At 49.8% G+C, this 23,026-nt stretch overlaps 1 protein-coding gene across 3 annotated transcripts in view; it reads right to left on the bottom strand.

The window, feature by feature from the left end:
- The window catches only part of SNX29 (sorting nexin 29), a 482,345-nt gene that overhangs the window by 99,940 nt on the left and 359,379 nt on the right, over positions 1–23,026 (bottom strand). For all 3 annotated transcript variants that reach the window (XM_019650893.1, XM_019650895.1, XM_019650896.1), the window contains one exon: positions 2,861–3,001. In XM_019650893.1, the coding sequence (XP_019506438.1) occupies positions 2,861–3,001 (141 nt within the window). The remainder of the gene's footprint in view (positions 1–2,860; positions 3,002–23,026) is intronic.

The following is a 23,026-nucleotide window of genomic DNA, read 5'->3' as shown; positions in this document are numbered from 1 at the left end:
GCCTCCCCGGGAGCCCCCAGAAGGAATGCGGCTCTGTCCACATCTTGATTTTAGCCCAGTGAGATTGATTCTGGACTTCGGACCTCCAGGACTGTAAGACAGTACATTTGTGTCTTACTAAATGTGTGGGGCTTTGTTACAGCAGCTGTGGGAAGTGACTGCACAATGAAGACATTTCACCTGGATGTCCCCTTCAGCCCTGTACTAATTTCCCTCAGACACAGACAGGCCGAGTTAGTTCCCCGGGAGAGTCACTGAGGGGCTGCTTCGGTGCGATGCTGCTGCAAATGAGAGCATCTTATAACGACGATACGATGGTTGGACAGAATTCTGTTTTATGACATTTTAAGACATTCTGGATGGGTCCCAAGGTCTGTATGAGCTTGCGAGTCATCAGATTAAATCAGTATATAATTCCCTCCCTTTTCATAAGAATTACTTACTGTACTCCTTGCTATAAACAAGGGTAGTATTTCTAAGTCTTCTGTTTTTATGGGCTCAATTCCACTTTTCTTCAACAGAAAAAAAAAATGGAATGAGAGATTAATTCTGGACCTGAGATAAACTGCCTTATAACTGTCTAAATTAACATCTAAAAGACCCTGATGTGATCAGATTTCTAATCTGGTTTAAACACAGAAATCTACAAACATAACAGTAATAGTTTTCCCTATGGAATTCCCGAGTGTTGGGAGTGGGTTATGGAAACTCTTTCCTAAGGTCAAGATGGAAAGAAATTCAGAGAAGTGCAAATTAAAGCCACAATGAGATACCACCTCACTCCTGTCAGAATGACTATCATCAATAAATCAACAAACAACAAGTGCTGGCGAGGCTGTGGGGAAAAGGGAACCCTGGTGTATGGCTGGTGGGATTGCAGATTGGTGCAGCCACTATGGAAAATGGTATGGCTATTCCTCAAAAAATTAAGAATAGAACTACCTTATGACCCAACAATTTCACTCCTGGGTATTTATCCAAAGAAATCCAAAACACTAATTTAAAAAAATATATGTACCCCTATGTTCACTGCAGCATTATTCACAACAGCCAAGATATGGAAGCAACCTAGGTGCCCATCCACAGACGAATGGATAATGAAGACGTGGCAAATAAACATAATGGATTATCAGTCAGCCATAACAAAGAAAGAAATCTTGCCATTTGTGACAACATGGATGGACCTCAAGGGTATCATGCTACGTGAAATGAGTCAGACTGAGAAAGACAAATACCATATGATCTCACTTATATGTGGACTCTAAAAAAAGAAAATCAATGAACAGGCATAATTATGTATGGTGTCAGACGGACACTAGACTCATCAGGGAGATATACACTTTGTAAGTTGTGTAAGTGTCTAAACACCTTAAACGAATATAATATTGAATGTCAACTGTCATTGAAATATTTTATAAATTAAGGAAAAAAAAAAGAGGGTAGGAAATCCTAGTAAGGCGCCTTTTCAAGAGAGACACGAGGAAATTTGCCGCACGTGGAATCTGCCACAGGGTGCTGTCAGTACAAGACGGCGCCGTGGTTGTCACCCATCCTCATGCACCTGCACCACCCAGTGGCTTGCTCCCCCTGGACCTCTGGGTCCAGCCCCGGAGCCTGTAGGTTTGCAGGGGAGCCAGGAATCTGTATTTCTAATGAGCTCCCCGGTGGTGCTCTTGCAGCTGGTCAGGGGCCACACTTAGAACCGCGGCAGGAGGGGGACCCCTCTTACACAGGCCTGATTTCTCACCTGTGCTGAGAAGGGTCATGACCTTACGTCATCTGACTGAACTGTCCCTGCCAAGCTAGTTAACACCCTACAGCTGTTGAAGTATCTCCAACGTCTACTGACCTTGAAGCTAGGGTGCAGCCAGCCTGGCTGCACATCAGCATCGTGCAGCCTTTAAACCGCTCAGAGCCCGGGCCTCACTTCAGACCAATTAAATCAGAATGGGGGTGGGCGGTGGGCAGGCTTCAATAGTTTCTCAAGCTCCCCACGTGATCCAAAGAGCAGCCAGGATGGAGAACTGCTGCTCTAAGCAAACGTGAGGGGTGACCGAATGAGGCCAACTGCTGAAGCAGACGTTCCACGGGGCGCTGCGCCCGGGCCTGCCCTCTCCAGTGCTGGGCTGCTGCCCCTCACACCGTGACACATAATAGGTGCTCAGTAAACACTAGGTAAATGAATGAGAACCAATCAACCAGCAAACGTGTGGAGGACTATCGCCTCCTTTCTCCAGGGCACCGGGACAAATACACGGATAAACGGTGTCATGAGAAATTATGAACCCTCGTGAGGGCAGTGACCCTACAGTAAGCGGAGCTCCTCTGAGAAAACTCTGCTAGGGAGATAATGCCACAGAAGTCCAAACAGATAGCATGACAACTAGGGATGAGAACTAGGAGACGTGTTCTGGGTCCGCAACAGGGGTTGGCAAACCATGACCCACAAGCCAAGTCTAGCTGCCTCCTAGTCTCACAAATCAAGTTTAACTGGCACGCAGCCATGCCCGCTGGTGTCCACACTGTCTGTGGCTGCTTTCTCACTGCAGGGGCACAGCTGAGCATCTTCAGCTGAAACGGTTCGGTCAGCAAAGCCAGAAATGTTTACTCACCGGCCCTTTAGAAGACGAGTTTGCCAACCCCTTCCCTGGAGAAATAAGAAGACGTGCACAAACAAAATGCAATGTGACTGCCTTTAGGTGGTGGGGTTATGGACGCCTACTTTCTTTTGTTTCTCTTCTATTAGCTAGCTTTTGAGTTGCAAGTGTACAGGGGCACGTGTGTTTAAACCATAAACCTAAGAAGAACAAGAAAACGTCTGCCTCCGTGTAGGCACGAGGGCTGAGGTGACAAGCGGTACCTTGTTTCCAATGGCCTTTTTGGGGGGGAAGTTGTAGGCTCGCACTTGAGGGTATTTGCTCTGTAGCTTGTGGTGCAGACTTCGGAACTCTGTGTACCGCCGGTAGACGTTCCACTCATCATCTCTTATCCGGATGTAGACCTGTCAAGAAAAGGAAAGAGAGACAATGGATGCTGCTCTTGAAACTTCATTACAAAGGGGTGGGGTTTCGGCAATGCTCCATCCAAGGAAACCAGCTCTGCGAGAGCAGAGGCCACCTGCGTCTCCCGTGCCACTGGCTACCCAGTGCCTGGCACAGAGAGGGGACTCAGTGGTCATGAGGGAACAAATGGGGACATGGCAGATGGATTAGGCAGGTTACAAGAACAACATGTCGTACGTCATTTCCCCAATCAACCTGAGAGATGTGTGTTTCACTCTTTTGTCATATGCATATCGCAGCAACGACAGGTTGCTGGTGAGACTCCATGCCTCCTTTCTGGCTACGCATTTCCTCATCTGTAAAATGAATGATTGACAGGACCTCCTCCCAAGGTGGTACGGACGGCATTCAGGTTGGAGGCAACGCAGCTGTGCCTGGGACCACGCAGACCACCATGCAGGAGGCGGGCCTCAGCTTGGGGAAGGACGGAGGGGCCAGAGTGGAGATCAGCCCACCTGGCTGGAAGGTCACGTCCAGTGCGATAAGCACAGCTGGGGCATAAAACATCTTTATTTTAATCAAGTTGTGATTCCCAAAAGAACACTTTGGAGGTACAAAGCAACTATGTCTCGAGGGAAAACAGTGGGAGAGGATCAATGCATTTAAACAAATTACATGAGTTAAAAACCAGCACAGAGTAAAATCTCCAGTGACAAATAGCTGTTGCAGCCTGCACCCAGTGAAATGCCAATGCACACCGTAAAAACCTCTGATGTAATGATAAACACAGGCGTCTCTACTGCGTGTGACGCATTCCGATTCTGCACTTCTCATAACACATCCGTGAGCCAATTGTTCCACTCCACGCAATCATGAGTCCCTTCCTGCTTCTTCAACGGTCCCTTCCTGGCCTTCCATGGTCCTGTGGGTTCTCCTCTTGTTCCCATGGCCTAAAGGCGGAGGTTTCACAGGGGGCCCTCCTCTCCCCGACACGAGCATCCACTCTCAGGTCCACACGGCTCAGTTTTAGGTCAATGACTCACAAACCTGTATGTCTAGTCGGGATCTCTGATATGAACTCCAGACATGGACCTGGTAAGACTCATCGTGTCAACATCTGACCCCGAGATCTGCCCTGTAAGCCCACCCCTCCTTTTCCTGGGGTGTCTCGCTCTTTCAGTGGATGGACCACTGAGTTGCCTGAGCCAAAAATCTGGGCATCAATTTGACCGCCCCCGTTCTTTACCCCCACCCCTCAACATTCAAGTACTGAACAATAGGGCCCACTCCCCCACCCCTAAAATCCACCTCCTGAGCTGTCCCCACCCCTGCCGGGACCACCATAATCTAGTTGTCCTTCCAGCCTGCCGTTTTCCCACTCAATGCATTTCCATCTCCCTTGTCCGAATTCCTCCAATGACCGCCCGTGAAGGGTGCTCCTGCCAGCTGGGCTCTGGGGTAGGTCCACGGGCAGCCTCCGAGGGCTGGGAAGGCTCCTGCATCATCACGACCACCGTACTTCAGGGTCCACCCCTCGCTGTGGCAAATGCCCATTTGCCTGCATTTTATTTACAATCCTTTAATGTCTTAAATTCTTACAAACCCCTTTACAACCAGCACATCGCCAATGTGCATGCCTGTCTTTACAACATTCTACACGACGCTCGGGTCGGAGCAAATATCCGGTCCCACAGGTAGCATCCCGGGCCCTCCAAGCTTCTCCTCCCTGCACCCCTGCTCGGGGCACAGCAGGCATTCAAGAAGTCTGGACTTTGGGGTGCCAGAGTTAGAAAGGACCTCAGACGCCATTAGCTCAACCCTTCCTTTTTCAGGCCACAGGAACTGTGTGACACATACCCCCTCCCAAACCTGTATTCTCTACTTGGAGAAGGTGGACCCCAGTCTGGCTGCAGTGGACCAGTGACTTGGGGAAGCCACCTGGATTGAAGATACGAGTAAACCACCCAAGAAAAGGGAACACCATGGGCGTGATGACCAGGGCAGGAAGGGGAGGAAGACCCTTTTGGGAAAAAGGAGGGGATGTGACATCATAGTGTGATCAGCAAAAAGACACCACGCACGGAGGTGGCTAAGAGCACAGATGCTGCAGCCAAACTCCTGGCTCTGCTGCACACTAGCTGTGTGCCCTGAGAAAGTCACTTAACTTCTCTGTGCCTCCACGTCCTCCCCTGAGAAATGAGGACAAAATTACCTCCCTCACTGGGACTTGGGAAGATTAAATGAGCTCACACCTGTAACGGGCTTAGATGGGGACCTGGTACATAGATGTCACGTGACTGTCCAATAAATCAGTAATTTAAAATAGCCTTATTGGGGATATTAATTAGACTTACTGTGGTGATAATTTTGCAATATATACAAACATTGAATCATTATGGTATACACCTGAAACTGTCATAATGTTATATGTCAATTATACTTCAATAAAAACATTTTAAAAATAACCTTACTGGTTAGATTGCCACTGGGAAATGACAAAGTTTTGGATTTTGGAAATCTCTGATCCTGGGGATCAGCTTTCACATGAATCCTGTCCAGTGGTTTGACTGATGGAGGCTGAGCCGTAGTGAGACATCAAGACATTCATGGTTGGCTCAGGAAATCTAGCAGCATCCGAGAAGTCAGCACCTCCACCACTCACCAGCTATGTGGGCAAATGGCGTCTTTCTGGTTCTTGGTTTACTCATCTGAGAAATGGGTATAATCCAGAAAATGCCTGAATGCATCCATAAAGATGCCTGGCCCCTCCCGTGCTAACTGCCGCCGCTGCTGCTGTGATCATTATTATTTATCGTCAAAAGCATGTAGTTCTGCAAACTTTAAGAAGCACTGCCACTGAAGTCACGCCTCTCCTAGCTTTATGATCGCTAAGATTTTTGCTTTGTAAAGAGCAAGTATGCAGATTACCACTTACTCACAGTCTTAGGGCTTAGAACAAATTGCGCTGTGGGTCATTAACATCACTTAATAAAAACACAAATTATAATATCCCTCCCCCTTAAAAAGCTCCACAAATGTGAATCCCTAAACATACTAGTTCTCAGAGGCATGAAAGCAGCTGTGCGCGCTGAGCCTGGGCAATGTGGACCCCTACTCCCACCCCTCCTGGCCACTGTGCGGCTCCCAGGAGTGTCCCCTGCTTCTCGGCCTTGTTTCCTCATGTATAATGTGCGGGGCTGGACGGTGTCTGGGTCCTTCCACAGCCCTCAAGTTTTGTTCTCCAAGTCCTCAGGTGACCTACAAACTCCAAATACTTCACTGGGCCTCGTCCCATCCACACTGCACTCCCTTCCCATTGTGGAGACCAAGGTGTCCTTGGAACCAGGTGGGAGGCCAGGCCTGGGGCTTGACTTGGGAGGATTTAATACCCGAGAGGAAAGGCAACAGCAGAACCCTCCTTGTAGCGTCTTTCTTCAAAGCTCAGTTGTCCGGGAGTCACTCTGCCATGCTGCGAGAGCACCTCAGAGGGACACTGGGTGGCAAGCGCTGATGCTCACCAAAGAACCATGGGCAGAGGGGTTTCTGGGTGCTTCCCTCGTGTTTGGCGGCCATCCTCACTCCTGCCCCTGCGAACAGCATGGACTGAGGCCCTCTCAAAGGTGAAAGGTGGTCACTGGGCATTTCTGGCACCAGCTTCTGTTAGGTCTGGAGGCCAATGGAGAATGAGGGGAGGAGGACAGTCACAGAGCCCCTGGGGACCAGCCACGGACTTCAGGTCAGGCACCCATGTTCCCATTCTCTGCTGAGATCTGGATCCTGGTGAAGCCCCGATCTCTCTGGTTAGTAGTCAAAGTTATGCAGCTTGAGGAGAAATTCAGCAAGAGCGGAGGGGCCCACTGCCAGACCCAAAAGAGTAAAATGACATTTTTTAGAACTTCAATAAAATATAAATACCTTCATGCTAACACTTGCCACTTATGAAGCACCTGCGGGCTATGCCAGGCACCCACCTGCCTCACCTTTCATCCTCAGTTAATCTGCAAGGCAGACGGTGTGAACTTGGGCCCCTACAGGTGAAGACATGGATTCAGAGAGAATAGGTGACTTGCGGGGGGAGAGATAGGAGACTTGAACCCAGGTCTGCCCAACGTGTCTAAGGCCCAGTGCTTTCTGTTACAGCACGTGGCTGCCATAACCAGGACTCCTGGAGGCCTGGAAGCCCCAAACCAGCAATGCTTGGGGACAACAGCTGCCAAGGATGGTTCCTGCACAATCCCTCTGTGGCCCAACTGTCCCTGTTCTGGGCAGATCACGTATCCTCAGAACGGTCTCCAATCGCGCCTCCTCATTTATGCCTCTCCCTTCAGGAACCTAATGCCATTAAAATCACCCAGAATTACCTGAATGGTCCACCTCAACGGCAATGCTTTTAGTATCTAAAATTGGGAAACTTTCTCTGCAAATTAACTTGTCCTTGAATTACACTGAACCAAATTGGGTACTTATTTCATTAAAGAATTGAAAGAGCTTATGCTCCAAATTGTTTTTTTCTTTTTTTCTTTTTTTACTTTAAAGGGCTCTGCCATCCAAATTAAGTCTGATAGGCCCAATCCTTCTGCAAGAGCCATAAAGATAATAATTCCTTGGAGGGATAAAAAGAGTTGACCTCTTCTGGCAAAACCAAGTTCCCTTTTTAAAACAAGCAATAAAAAGCCACTCCAAGTCCAATCTCCTTGACTCAGCAAAAGAAAAATAAAATAGGAGGCTAATATCTGTGATCAGAAATCGGAGCAAACCCTCACTTCTCTGTTTTAAAAGGAAGATAGAATCTTGAGATTCCTTTTCCACTGCGAAGAGCAACCCCAGTTCTGCCTGTAATAACACTGGGGTAAGGAGAGGTTAGCGGGGAGAAATGGCAGAAACCTCCGTCCATCAATGCCTCGCACCCAGAACAAACTCTCGTGTGGATAGGGCTTGTGGGAAATGCTTTCATTTAGAAGTGAAAGAACACCCCCCAGGGCTTTCCTACCAGCCCTGGGCCCCTCGCCTGCTCTGCTGAACACCCTGCCCTGGTTTCTTCCATCTGGTTTTGAACTCCATCTAGATGAACCTATATATCGCTTCTTGGCCTTTTGGCTAAGATCAAGTGTAGATGGACCTATACAGGCTGTGCTCCTTTGTGTCTGGTTTCTTTCTCTCCATTATCGGGTTTGTGGGATGTCTTCGTGTTGTTGTGCATAGCACTGATCTGTCCCTGTTCACTGCTGCATAGTACTCCCATGTATGAATATGCCAGAGTTTATTCACTCACTCTGCTGGGCGGGCTTTGGGCTCTTCCCAGCTGGGACTGTGATGGGGAGGCCGTCATGAGCATCCATGAGCATGGCTTTTGCACTCATTTCTCTTGTGATCATAGAGCTAAATATGAACAGTAAAATCATAAAGCTACTAGGAGAAAATACATCGCCGTGACCTTGGGGCTAGGCAAGGATTCTCACACAGAGCACAAGGGCACAGACAGCCTCTGGGTGCTGTACGTGTCTCCCACCTCTTTCTGGGCAGTGGTTACAGACATGTACAGAAGTAAAAATCAAATTAACTAAAAGTTAAGATTTATGCACCTGATGATATTTATATTAAACCTAGATTTAAAGGCAAAAGTAAAAAAAAAAGCCATGCCTTCACTATCCTCAGGAGAGTCACTTGCATCCTAATTTATGGTCCTGGGACGTCTAGACTATGGCAGGGGACCATCCACACAGACCTGGCAGGCAGTCGGACATCAGTGTTTGGGCAGAGACTGGAATATGGCCTCAAGCAGAACTGGGTTCAAATTCCAAGGCTACCTCTTGCCCGCCTAGTGATCCTGGGCAAGTTAGTTCACCCCTGTAAGCCTCAGCTCCCCATCTGGGAAACGCAGACAGCGCTGGAAGCGACTTCTTAGGGAAGGACTGAGTGAGGGTGTGTGAGACAAGATTCTTCACACCTAACAGGTCTAACCACCAACTGTTGGAGGTTCCAGGGTAAAATTTCTCTCTGAAACACACACACACACACGCGCACACACACACATCTATACAGACCTACATATCTATATGGTACATCTCTATCAATCTCTGTCTATCTATTTATCTATCTATCTATCTATCTATCTATCTATCTATCTATCTATCTATCTATCTGGAGAGAAGGAGGGAGGAGGAAGATTGAAAAGCTCGTTTTTGGTCGACTTAAGGCCCAGAACTGTTTTAAGTGTGTGCCAAGCACAGACCCAGGCTCCCAGCCAGCAGCACGCTGGATCTTAGGCACATCTGAGGCCTGTCCTGCAGGAGGCAGATGGCACAGAGAAAAGGCACAGGCTGTGCAGAGAGAGGGGCCTGGGTTTCAATGCCAGCTCCTCCCCAGCCAGCAGCGACCCTGGGAATGACCCACTTCTTCAAGACTCGGCTTCCCAGTCTATGAAATGGACACAATAGCAATCTGGCTGGGGGCTTGTGAGATGCTGTTTCTGCCAGGCAGTACGCAGCGGTGGCTATTAATATTGTAATGCCCACCCCTTCGTTGTCACCTGCCTTTGTGTACATGAACTTCCCTATTACAGAATTAGGAGTAATTATAGGATGTGCAATCACAAAATTAAAGCAGGTAATTACCATGCCTAATTAATTGTCAAATGCAACACAGGCGAGGAAACACAAACAGAATGCATAGTCTGTGGCTGGGCAGTTAAACACCCCCATGGCTTCCAAAACACTGTCACAGAGAGAGTACAGTTCAGCAAACAAGCTTCTCGGGTGGGTGTTCAAGCACTAAAACAAAACCTGCGGGGCGTTATGTGGGCTTTGAAGTCAAAACGAGCTCGCACACCTCTGCTGGGTGCAGGCTCACCTGGCTTTTATGCTGCCCCTGTCACACGAGCACCAAGGCTGCCGGACAAGAGAGCTATTTTAGGAGAGGACCTCATAGGAGACACTTGGTGCCCTAGCCCTCTGCAGCGATCAGCCTGTGAGAAACGCACAGATGTGAATGCAACTAGAGCTCTGAAGGAAAAAAACAAAAAAAACACAAAAAACGGTCGTTTACACACCACTGGTTTGGAGGAAAAAACACTGGGCTGCCCCTGCTTCCTGCAGCAAAGATCGAATGCATCCCTTCATCTCCACTTCAAAATTCAGGAGACTTTTGAAATACCTGAGCTCCTCCACCCCAGAAGCAAACCCATTTTCGTGCATGTTGTGATATCCGGGAGTGAAAGTGAGCGCTGGCGACAATCACGCCCTTGGACTGAGATGAAGCCACGGGCCATTTAGCAGCACCTTCCACGTGCCAGATGTTCCACCTCCGATTCTCACAGGAGAGCTGCAATTTTATATGCCTTCAAACAAGGCCCGGGAACAAGGAATGTGCCCGGGACGACCCAGGGAGTGTGGGGCAGGACCGGAACCGGGCCGTGAGTCGGGACTACACCCAAGTCGCACGCTGCACCATCTCCAGCTCAGAGAAAAACAAGCGCTGTTGAACACCAGACTTTGATGGCCTTTACACGGATTGTTAAATTTAAAGACAGTCAGATGACATCAGGATAACAAAGATTCTTTTAAAAATGGCTTTAGGTTCCTAATTCATTTTGCTTCCTTAATATCCAAGAAATGAAATGATTTGTGTTTTGGTTGGCGGCCTCCGTTAATGTACCCTAACAAAACTTTCCTTTTAATGGAATGGCTTCATGTGCTATTAACTGTAAGTGTCCTCGTTGCTAGGACAAAATGCCTCAATTACTGGATGGCCATGCTGAGGGAGTGATATTATTGCAGCCAAATGCCGAGAGTAAGATGAATAACTTAGCTGGAGAAAAACGACTTTTCAGTTCACTGGCGTATGGAAACGAGGCGGACTGGTAACAGCAGAAATGCATTATTTACTAAGAATTGCCAACACAGCCCCATAGACCTTTCCAAGAAGGATACGGGGTCAGAGGTTTAGAAGCGGGACAGACCCAGCCCAGGCTGCTGTCCCCACAACCGTCACCAAGGCCGAGTCTTCCTTTCACGGAGGACCATGGTGCACACACATGTTCACTGCAGACCAGCCCGGGACCTCCTGTCTCCGGACACTTGATGCCAATCTCCACGCGTCTGGAAGCGGCACAGCCCGCCTGCTCACCAGGCTGCACCTGACTGGTTTTTGTGGTGATGCGAGCCGGACACTGGGTTCAGGGCATCTGCTCAGGCCAGGTGTCTTCTTTCCCCCACCCCCTGCAGACCCCAAGCAGACCCGGTGTTCCCGCCTCTGGGTAACTGCCAGTGCCTCTTAGGAGCCAAGCTCAGGGCGGGGCCCTGGGGCTATGGAGAACACACCGGGCGTGACCCCTGCCCTCCTGAAGCCCACAGTCAGCCGACCTGATGCAAATAACGACACACATGAGCACAGCATTTCACGTGGAGATAAGGCTGTAAGGAAGCAGGCGTGGGTCTTGCAGCTGTGCTAGGCCTGAGGGGGGGGGGCGTTGGGTTAGCAGAGCAGGGATGTTTGACCTGGCACACAAACAGGGAGTCAGACTGGACCAGACTTGGACAGGAAACGGCTCCAGGGCAGAGGGCAGCGCACAGCCTGTGGCAGGAAGCGCGTGGCCCAGGAGAGGACTGAAAGGAGGCCAGGGTGGCCGGTGCGGGAGAACAGGAGGGATGCGAGAGGAGGCTGCAGTTGCACAGCGTCCGTTTCTGACGTGACAGGATAACAAAGAGGAGGGAGCCTCAGGGCCACTGGCACTGCTGTTCCCTGTCCCTGCAACGCTTGGCCCCTCACTCTATTCAGCTTCTGGCTCAACTATCACCTCTGATCCCCAGCGCTCACCACCACCTAGCACGCTAGGTGTTAGCTTCTCTCTCTCAACCAGAAGATAAGCTCCCCTGGGGAAGGGACCTGGGTGGCTTTGTGCACTGCTGTACCCCCTGCCCCAGTACAAGCGAGTCACCCAATACACATTCACTGATAGAAATGCTGAAAAAGAAGGGACCGAATGGATGGCTAGCTGGACGGACAGGTCAGGGAAGGGCGCAGGTCCTCTGTCAGACACTGGTCAGGGGTCTGCCGAGCAAGCAGTTCCCTGGTTTTAGGCCTCGCCCCTGTCGGTCCCACAAAAGCAGGATGTCACCTTCCTCGTCTGTGCACGTGCTCGATAGATGTGCGTCCAATACACGGACCGAGGCTGCTCAGAGCATGCGGCTGCCACCTACAGCTCTCAGGAATTTGGGGGGGAGCGGGGAGTAATGGGAACACAGAAGGCTGCTTTAGTGAACAACCACCCTTTATATGCAGGGAGCGGGAGCACAGATGCAAGTCTCTAAGAGGAGAGGAAACTTTTTCCCTAAACACTGCATCCATGAGTCCACCCGCTTTCACTGTACTTGACCTTCTGTCTGACTGAGGCTGGGCCATCGGTGCAACACAGAACTAGTTAGAAAAGGAACAAAGATGGGAACCCAGGTCTGCCGGACTCCAGGGCCGACGTCCACATGGCTGCCCAGCACCTCCTCCCCAGGACCAAAGAAAGCTGGTGAAAAAGGCAGGGACGCCGGTCCCCTTGACTTGCTGAGTTCCTGATCCTTTGTCTCCCCAAAAAAGTCTATGACTCGATAAGTCATGGGCAACACCGCTGGCTGAAGGTTAAGTGCAGATGGGCTCTCAGAGGACTCATGGGGACAGTGTCCACTTCACGTCAGGCCCACTGGATGCCTACCACAGCCCCCTCAGTCCCCACCACTCAGTCCCGGCCTGAGGATTAAGGAGGAGACAATTGTGACATTGCTCACGCTCTGAGGCGCATGGCTGTTGAGCCTGGGCTCCGGGTGGAAGCTCCCCTGGTGGGGCAGTAAGCTGACCCTTTCACGGGCGTCGGAGGCCAGAAGCAGGCAGGGAGACACCCTTCAGAGACCCCAAAGGTGGGCCTGGACTTGAGGGGAGCCGCATCTAGCAGCAGCAACTGCGAGTTCCCTTTGATGTGGTATTTCTCTGCCATGACCCTGGCACAGTTTTAATTGCTCTAGTCTGGTCTCAGCTTTCCTGGGGTATAAGGAACAGGCCCAGCTGTCATACTTGTGTTTGAGGAACAAACCAGAGAAAGCACTGTCCCCAATCCCAAGCCAGGGCGACAGTAACCTCTGGTGGACAGCAGTGCCCAGGAGCCCAGCCGCCTCATGAGAGCCATGTTCAGTGCGGCCAGCAGCATCAGGGGCCATGGAGAAAACCCTGAGGGGCAGGTCCCTGGGCACATGTCAGCCAGTCCCTGGGCAGTTCAGAAACAGCCAGCCATGTGGATGCGAGCTAACTTCCCGGCATCAGGTGGCTGGGGGCTCCAGCGATCGTATGTGGGGAGCTGAAAAAGGAGCTAAGACCTCATCCTGCAGTCAGACGGTGCAGTCTAGATATCCGAGTCATGCATGTTATACCCTGAGCCTTGGGCACCGCAAGACACGTTCATTTGCTGAAAGCTGGTTACTCCGTTTGTGGCACTGAAGTTACAGAGTTTTAGACCCAGCGGGAAAGTAGAAAAGCCTTCTGGCTCCCTGTTCACGAGCCAAGTCTCCCTGGGGTATGGGGAGGGGAAAGCAGAAGCTAGCTATCTGTTTATGCTGAAATAATTTAGTTTAGGAACTACTTAGGACATGTTGCTACGACTCCAACACATACGAGGATGTGTCCAATTGTACTCCTGAAAATAAGGCCAGAAGGATTCAAAATCAAAACATTAACAGTGGCCATTTGTGAATATTAGCAGATTTTTATCATCTTTATGGTTTCTTTATGGTTGTCCGAGCTTTCCAAATGTCTTTCCTCTATTAAATATTGACTTTGGTAATAGAATTAAATGGTCTTTTTCCAGGAAGCGGGGCTCCTGTGAGCACCGTGAAGGGCTCCCTCCCTCCCTCTTCTTTCCAAACACAATTGGAAAAGTGTGAACACTGAGAGAGATTTTGAAATGCACAGCCACGTCTGAAAATAAGCGCAATACCTCTTGTCATTTAGGAACAAGGAAGAAACCTCCCAGAATGAACGGGGAAAGTACTGCCAACCACGGAAGCAGGGCTCCAACCTGGACCTGTGCGAAGCCAACGCTGGGAGCCAGGGGGTTTGTGGTCAGGACTTCCAGACGTGCCTGAATTCTTTCAACATGAAGACATGCAAAAGAAATTCCTCTTGGGGGATCTGCTGTTCCAAACTGCTTTTCAGCCCAAACAGCTGTGATGCTGTGATAGATGAGAAATTACTTTTCACCCTGTATTGTCAGAGCTGATACCTTTGACAAAGCTGCTGAGAAATAGGGTTTAAAAACAGAGTAAGTCTGTCTGCCTCTGAGAGAAGGGCCCTGGTGAGAACTTGCTCTCTGACTGCGTAACTCTACTTGGGTGGGAAGCCAGCCTTCCTATAGCTCTCATCGCAGCAATAAAAGAAGCAAAGCCAACCTCTGACAACGTCCTTCTAAGCCGAGCTGACATACACAGGTGTCTAATCCACTTCAGTTTACTCAGTGTTTACTGAGCACCTACTATGTGCCAGGACCTGTGTCAGCTGCAAGGAGATAGAGGGGTTCGACAGTTCAGAGCAGTGATTGCGAGCAGCCTGGGGACCAGGGCTGCCTCCTTGATTTCATCTTATTAGCTGTGTGACCTTAAGTAATTTACTAAACCTCTCCACGTGCCTTAATTTCTCAATGTGGAATGAAGAAACCTTTAGCATCCATCTTCTGGGATTGTGTTTAAGATCAACTACTTTGCTTGGCATGTAAATACGGAGGGTGCCAAAAAAAGGTATACACATTTTAAGAAATGAAAAAACTATTAAAATTGTAATACTCAATATGTACCAATAACAAAAGATGAATACAAGTCACGTTTGACTTCTGCAATTACAAGAGGCGCTCAAAGTGGTTCCCATCAGCGTCCAGACACTTCTGACTACGGCGAACTACTGCTCGAGCAACACTGACCAAAGAGCCACTTGTAGACATTTTTTGGCACCCCTGGTATTTAACAAAAATTAGCTATTATTAAAAAAAAAAGCTACATGTCTGCCTCTAAAGAAGTTCATGCAAAAGAAACCAATCAAAAAAACAAAAACAAACAAAAAACTATAGTCCAGTGGAATAAGTTATGGCATAAGGAAGCACAGGCCAGGTGACAAGGAGAAGAACATGGAATGCAGTGAGAAAGCCATCAAGCAAGACTTCCTGGAGGAGGTGACGTCTGAGCAAAGCCTTAAAGGACGGGAGGAGCTGGCCCAGGTGAGGGGAGATGGGAAGAGCGCAGTCCAGGCCAAAGCTACAGGAGGAGTTTTCAACTTCCCTTGGTTACACCAAGACCTTTCCAAATCAAACGTTGTTGAGAATAGCAAATCAGCAAGCATCAAATGGTTATAAAAGAACTTGGCATTTGAACAAGCAGTGCACTCAGCTTGGAAGATTCCAGAGAAATGGCTGTCCCCAAAAGGCGGCTGAGGTCTTCCCTTCTGAATGAGGAGTTTCAAACACACGGGGCCTATTTGGCTGCATCTGGCCTCCAAGGCGTGAGCTGAGTGATCAAGTATCGTTCAGCCCAGCAGCTCTTGGGTAAACGAATGGGCTAGGGAGGCAATAATTCATCAAGGATGGCCATTAGCGTGTCACTCTCTAATGTGACCCTCTTCCTCCTGCCACTGCTAATGGCCCTTTAAGGAACTGGTAGCTTCTCTTGACGTGTCGCATTCGATCCCCGCCAAGGTCTGCTCCGTCTCATCATCCTCCCCGCTGGGCACGTCAGCCCCACCGGGAGCCAGGTGCTTCTCTCCTGGAGAGAAACCCTGTGAGCCAGTCTAAGCTGTCCCTGGTCCCTCTCCCTGTAGTCACGGACTCTGATTGCCGGGAAGAAAAACCAGTTCGGCATGGCTTCAGGGAAGTGGAGGCTGGCTGGAAGAATACAAAGGTATCTCCGAGGTCCAAGGGCTGGCAGTGATGTGGGGCCCTGAGGGGCTGGACCAGGAGCCAGCCCTCAGAATCAGGGCCATGAGCTGCACACCCACGTTCCGCTTCTGCTTATACACCCGCACGATTCTGTGCTCTGCAGGCTCACTTTCTCTATATCTTGAGCTCACGGTGCAAACACAACACCCCTCAGCCCCAGCCCCATAGATCCTCAGACCGACCCAGTCAATGCCTGCCCAACCCCAGAGGTTCCGGGAAAGAGCCTCTGCAGTGCATTCTGGGGTTTCTCTTTGTCTGGCATCCGTGTCCATCTCTTCTGGCAGCAGCACCTTGCTTCTCCTCTAGGGACCCACTCTCCACCCACCTCAGGCTCTGTGCCTCCTCGGATCCCACTCCAGCTCGGACCTAGAGGCAGGCACGAGAGTCAGGTCTGGCCAATCTAAACCCTGCAGGCCCCCAGCGGGGCATTTCACCCAAGTCAGGCCAGTCAGGAGCTTGTACAACTGGGAAGGGGGGTGAGGGTGTTTTTAGTGATACTTGGCCTGTGAGGGTGTGAGCTCAGAGCTGCTGGCGGCACCACAGGAGGGAATCCTACCAGTGAATAAAGCCACTAGAGAGGGAGGCAGAGCTGACAGAGACAAGGGACAGAGAGTGACTGAGCTCGTGGATCAAGCCACACCCCAACTCTTTACTTACATAAGCCAATAAATTCTGTTTTGGGTGGCCGGGTGGCTCAGCTGGTTAGAGCGTGTGCTCTGAGCAACGGGGTTGCCGGTTCGATTCCCACATGGGCCAGTGAGCTGCACCCTCTGCAACTAGATTGAAGACAATGACTTGAGCTGAGCTGCTGGTGGGCTGCCGGATGGCTCAGTTGGTTAGAACACGTGCTCTAACAAGGTTGCCGGTTTGATTCCCGCATGGGATGGTGGACTGCACCCCCCCCCATAACTAGATTGAAAATGGCAACTGGACTTGGAGCTGAGCTCCGCCCTCTACAACTAAGATTGAAGGCCAACAATTTGACTTGGAGCTGATGGGTCCTGGGAAAAACACAATGTTCCCTGGAAAAAACCACTTTGTTCCTCCAATAAAGCTTTAAAAAAATAAAAAATAAAATGTTTTGTTTAAGACGAGGTTTTGCCACTGGCCATCAAAAAAATTGAGACCAAAAGAGAACGTGATAGGACTGGATCTGGACAGTTTCCCCTGGGTGGGCGTTCGCTCTGGTCCATGAGCTGGGGCGGGCCTCATCTCTGTGGATCTGTGCAGTGTGTAGGGTGGGGGATGTGGGGGCGATTCTCAGAGAAGGGGAAGTAGATTGGCAAGGCAACCCAAAGGATATCTCCTCCTTGGTGTCCAGAGTATTCCCCCTTCTGGGTTTAGTGGCCCCTTTAATTTGTTTGCACAATAAAGCAAAGCTTCTTTGGCTACCTTTGGCAGTGACTCCAGAACTGCGGGCTGGGGCAACTTGGAGCCAACACCAGTACACATATTTACTTCCCTCCCCACTCTAGGAAGAGGACAGGTGGTGACACTCTCACAGCAACAACAAAACATGTGGATCATAAATATAAGACTCTCCAATTAGAACGGATCCTTAATCAAACAGCCATGAATTCCCAGGCCGTCACCGAAGCAAGACTGCACAGCGATTTTGGTGGGCTGTCGAGACCAGGCCTTTCTCCCTCCTGTGCATTCGTTCAGGGTCTCTGTCTGGAGGTCCTCAGAATGCCTCAGCATCCCTGTCTTGGATAATGGGGACCCATCCCCTGTCAAAATGCATTTAGGGGGTTTTCGTTAAAGAACACCAAAAGGATGGCATCGAGCTACAAGATGCCGACTGAGCTCCAAGCAGGCTCATGGAGGGAGCCTGGCAGGTGCCCTCCGCAGCAGGCCTGGAGGTTTCTCATGTGCTATCGAGAGCCCAAGGTGAAGACACTAAAATCCACCCAAAGCAACACAGGTCCCCGTTTCTTCCTACACAGCTGCAGCCTGCCTGCGCCTGTGGCCTTTAATCTTCCTCTCTGAACAGCATCCAATTTAGGAATTTTTTACAGTAATCCTTTCAGAGTCATGAACAGCAAACAGAACAATAGAACATTTCAGGAACGCTATGCACCTCTCTGGAATGTACGCTTAGACAAACACGCTAGTCATCAGGAAGAGCCCTTTCATCTCCCCACACCACCACGTTTTGCCCGCAGCAGACCGCAAACACCATAATACAGTTAATTTGCTCCAAGAACTCATTTCTCGCTCCTAATGATGCCCACAAGAGAACATTCAAAAAACAAAAAGTTTGATGCCCAAGATGGGGCTGGAATGAACTTTTTTTTTTCACCTCTCGCGCTCACAAGGCACTAAGGTCGGCAATTGAAGTGTGTCATCTGGCCTTGTCCACGGCTTTTCACGGCGAAGCCAATGAGGTGTGAACAGGGCTTGCCTGGAGGCCCAGAGTCAACAGTGGTGCACCTCTGACTTGCACTTCTGTCTTTTCCGGCCCCAAATCTGTGTTTCTTCCCCTGTGACACCCAAACAGCAGAGAAGGAGCCAGGCCCTAGAGAAAGCAATATGGGGGCACCTTCAGGCCCCTCCGCCACGTCTCTGCAACACTCAGTCAGCGCCTCCTGACCACCGAGCGTGGGAGGTTAAACTCAGGCTGTGGGCTCTGTGGCTTCAGTTAAACCCTGGCTCCATCCAGCTGGGTGACCTTGGCCAAGCTACTTAACCTTTCTGAGCCTCGGTTTGGGCATCTGTACCATGGGGATGCTAGCAACAGCCACGTCACAGGGTTATCACAGCCCAGTGACATAATGCACGACATGTGTCTATCATATCATTAGTAGTAATTTTACGAGGGATTGAGTTCTTGTTAAAATTAGATGGACACATAATGCGACTTCATGACTGGATTGCTACTTGGTAGGCGGAAGAGAAGGAAAACGGGGCCTTGCCTGCCTGATAGCTCAGTTTACCGCTCCCTAAAGCGGGTGGCATGGCGGCAAAGGAGTTGTCACAATCAACTCTAGCAACTTGATTCAAAAACGCCTTTGGCACCGAGACACGCAAAGCATTTCTTCTAGAGGCCTTTGGCAGATATGATGATGAAGGTCCCTGCCTCCCAGGAGCTGTGTGCAGGGGGGCCCCCGCACAGCTCTTATCTACCCTGGCGTGTCTCCCTCCTTTCAGACCAGTATTCAGCATCACTTCACTGTTCCTGGGTCACGGACTCCCTGAGAAAAAAACAATCATAAAGCCCGCGGATTCTTTCCTGGAAAAGGACAATTACACATATCCACCCCGAGGTGCAGGCATACACACGCACGCGCCCACCAAGGACACACTTTTACAGATTCTCAGCTCATTTGAGGAAGTCGCAGGGCTCATCCATCCACCATAGCGAGGAAGCAGCGACTGCCAGGTGTGAGCTCTGGACGTCCTGAGGAACCCACCCTGAAGGCCCGCCACTGCAGCGCCCCCTGGGGGCCAGTGCTGAGCGGCATTCACACGTCCTCTCAATTACTCCTGGGAGCAACCCAGAGGACCAGCGTCACGTTTCCACTTTAGAGGGGGAGACACACAGCCTCTGAGGGGTGAAGGTGCTTCTGGCTTCAACAAGGGTCCAAATAAGACCCATCGCACTGAAGACACCGCCTGCCCTGCTTGCAGGATGCCCTCTCACCCCAGATCCTCGCCGCCCACGGGAGCCCCACACTGCGGAGGCTGGCGGGGCAGAGGGAACGCGTGTGCGTTGGGCTGCCAGTAAACCCAGCGGACAACCCGGCAGCCCGCTGGGATCTAGCAGCTGAGCACTGGAGACCATTCCTCACGGGTTCCTCCCAAGAGTCCGCCAAGTCTGCACCAGAGCCCACGGTGCCAGGAGTGGACAGACCAGTTTTCTCTGCAGGAAGGAGCTGTGCTAACCACAAATCAGGCCAAGAGACACAGACCAGGAAACTGGCCTCGGCTGGGCTTGGGGGAGGGCACGGCCTTTAGGGCACAGGACAAACGGGCCTGTGTGTCACTGGCTGGCTGGCAATGCCAACAGCAGCAACGTTAATATCGGTGGATTGTTTTGGAGTTGGCTGATCTAGGCTGGGCTTGGCTCCAAGCTGCCATTGGTCTGCTCTCCACGTCTCTCATCCTTGTGGGACGAGCAGATTAAGTGGAACGTGCCGTCCTGGTGAAGGCAGAGGTACAAAGACCCGTCCAGCCATTCAGTATATCCCATACTCCCAATTCATAGCTCCTAAATCCAGAAAGTTCTGAAAATCAAAAGGCTTTCAATAAATTTAGTGCAAACCCATTTGTCGGCAAATCTTGACTGAACCAGATTAAGGGTGTTTATAAACTTGACTCATCCCACTTAGTGTGAATGCAGCTACTTGCTGTACAAATACTGGTGCTTGATTACAGGGCGCTGCCCCACACCACTTATTCTGACCTTATTTCTTTCTAAAATACAAAAAGAAAAGATAAATGAAAACATGTATCTTGAATTTTGACCTCGAGAGTTTTGAATAAGGGGTTATTCAAAAAAAGAGTCCTTCAATAAAAGAGTCCATTTAAGTGAAGTTGAACTTTTGTGCTTTAAAATCCGCCCAGAGGCAAAAAGCAAGCTTGGTCAAAATTACGACCTGAAAATCCTTAAATTGCCCACAAAGTACAGTAAACTTGGTTTGTTATACAACCGCAGGCAGTAATTTTGGCTATATAAATGCACAATGCGCACAGGATTATGTAATATCTCAGGGCTATATGGAAAATGTAATTTCATAAGACTTTTAATTAGATCAAAGAGGCAGGTCTTCACCTCTACACTCCGGGAGCCATTTTACATCTAAGACCTAGAAAAGGGCTGGCAGGTTGCCTCCTCGCTTGTGCTCCTTTGAAGGGACTTGATGAAGGACAGGTAGGGTGGCTGCGCTATTCACATTTGTTTCTCTATTTGTCCTTTGCCTCTGGTAGTGCACTGAGCTAGTGACCTCAGTTCCTCCCACCCCACATACCCCACGCCATCCCCATGTGGCCTTGTAGTCCCTCCCGTTGGAGGCAAATTGTACCTCCTTTCGCTTTGGGCTTGGCATGTAGCTTGCTTTGACCAACAGAAAATTAGCAAATGTACGTAACTCAGGCAGAGGCTTGGGATATACTGAATGGCTGGGCTGGTTTCTGCACCTCTGCCTCCACAAAAGGGGGGCACGTCCCAGGTAGCCTGCTCACCCAAGAAGGATATGGAGAGGAGCACGACGGCAGCTTGGAGCCAAGTCCAGCCTACATCAGCCAACCCCGAAACAATCCACACATATGTGAGCAAGAATCGTTTGTTTCAAGCTGCTGAGTTTGGGGGTTGTTTGTTACGCCGCACTATTGGGACAATAGCTCACTGACACACCTGGCTCGAACAGTGAAGCTGGGTAAGCTGAGTGCATAGGAAGCTACTCCACTGAGCGCTTACGATGTGGTCACTGTTTTTTATGGTACTAAGTGCTTTCCACACATTTTATGTAATCAACCCAAGGCCTGGGACGCTAAGGCTCAGAGGGGTTACATGACTTCCTCAAACTCACACAGCTCGTTGGTCGCAGAGAGTCTGTCTCGGCCTGTCTGGCCCTTGGAGCCTGAGCTTTGAGCCACCGTGTTACACTGCCTTTCTTCCAGCCTCCATTGTGCTGGTTGTGAAAGAGGAACAAAGACATGACCTCTGTTTACCACCTTGGGATCCTGGGCTGGAAGCACGAGAAATGACAATGAAAATTATTATTTTTAGTGCTGTGTATCCAGAACTATGTTAAATACTGGAGAAGAAGTAGAAAAAATAAAGGACAAGTGACAGCTAACACTAAAGTAATAACAACTACCATTTACTGAGTGCAGACTGTAATAGGCTCTGGTGCTAAGCAGTTTACTATATACCTATAGTATAGTTTACTATATACCTATAGTGTATACCAGTATATACCTCCAAGAGGCAGGTACTATTATTATTCTCATCTTATGGACAAATAAACTGAGGCTCAGAGAGCCAAACCTGATAGCAAAATCTCAGATGCTTAAAACTACACTTAACTGAGAAATCTTCAACTATTGCTCCCCACTCCCACTCGTAGTTTCCAAGTATCCTGTTTAGCTACCAACCCCCTTTTTCAAATCAAATCCTATGTGTAGATCTGATACATGTAAGGGATGAAGACGGAGCAACTCTGGTTAAAGCAAGGAGGGGATCGGGGCCCCACCTGTCCCTCCCTATCCCGGGTGGACAGGAGACACCTCAGTGGGACACCAGGTCATCACAAATCCAAATCTGAAAGTCCCCAGGTCATCGGAAGACCAAGTGCACACTCCTCGACAAAGCACATGAGGTCCCTCCCGCCCCCTCCTGCCTGCCTCAGCAGCCCCACCCCCTCTCACGTTCCATCTTGTAGCTGGGGCCACACCCCCAGAGACCCCTGAATTCTCCCTCCCCCACCCATGGGCTCCCCTCCACGTGGCCTTTTCTGTGCCAGGCCCTCTGCCTGCAATGCTTTTCCCTTGTCAGTCTGCCTGGCAAACCACACATTTCCCAAGGCAGTTCATTCAACTCCTGCTATCCTCCCCAACTGGCTCCCCGCACTGGACTGGGAGCTTTTATCATAGCCCCACCCCCAAATTATCCTCTACCATATTACTCTGTTTCTTCCTGGCATTTGGCATAATCAGTGATTACCTTGAATATTTATTTATTAACTGCTGTTTCCTCTCAGCTAGAACACAAACTCCACAATTCTAATTCACTGCGCCCCAGTACCCAGACCTGTGCCTGGGAAATAATAAATGCCCAATAAACACTGTTCAATGAATGAATAAATGAACATTTACCTGCATTTGTGCCTTTACACGTCTTTCTATCTTTACCAGGTGATAGATTCTCTAAGGCAAAAAACACAGGTAAGAAGCTCCTGGGAATCCTGAGTGCCCAGGGGTGGGCTCAGTGGTTGTTGGATGGGTGGGAAGGAAGATGGATAAATGGATGAATGGATGGATGGATGGATGGATGGACGGATGGATGGATGGATGGATGTTTGGATGGATGGATGGATGGATGGATGGATGGATGGATGGATGGATG

Source organism: Hipposideros armiger, unplaced genomic scaffold (genome assembly GCF_001890085.2).
Source record: "Hipposideros armiger isolate ML-2016 unplaced genomic scaffold, ASM189008v1 scaffold_149, whole genome shotgun sequence".
In the NCBI taxonomy this organism is placed as follows: domain Eukaryota; kingdom Metazoa; phylum Chordata; class Mammalia; order Chiroptera; family Hipposideridae; genus Hipposideros; species Hipposideros armiger.
The sequence above is the reverse complement of the archived record's forward strand: the minus strand, read 5'-3'. Positions and strand labels throughout refer to the sequence as shown.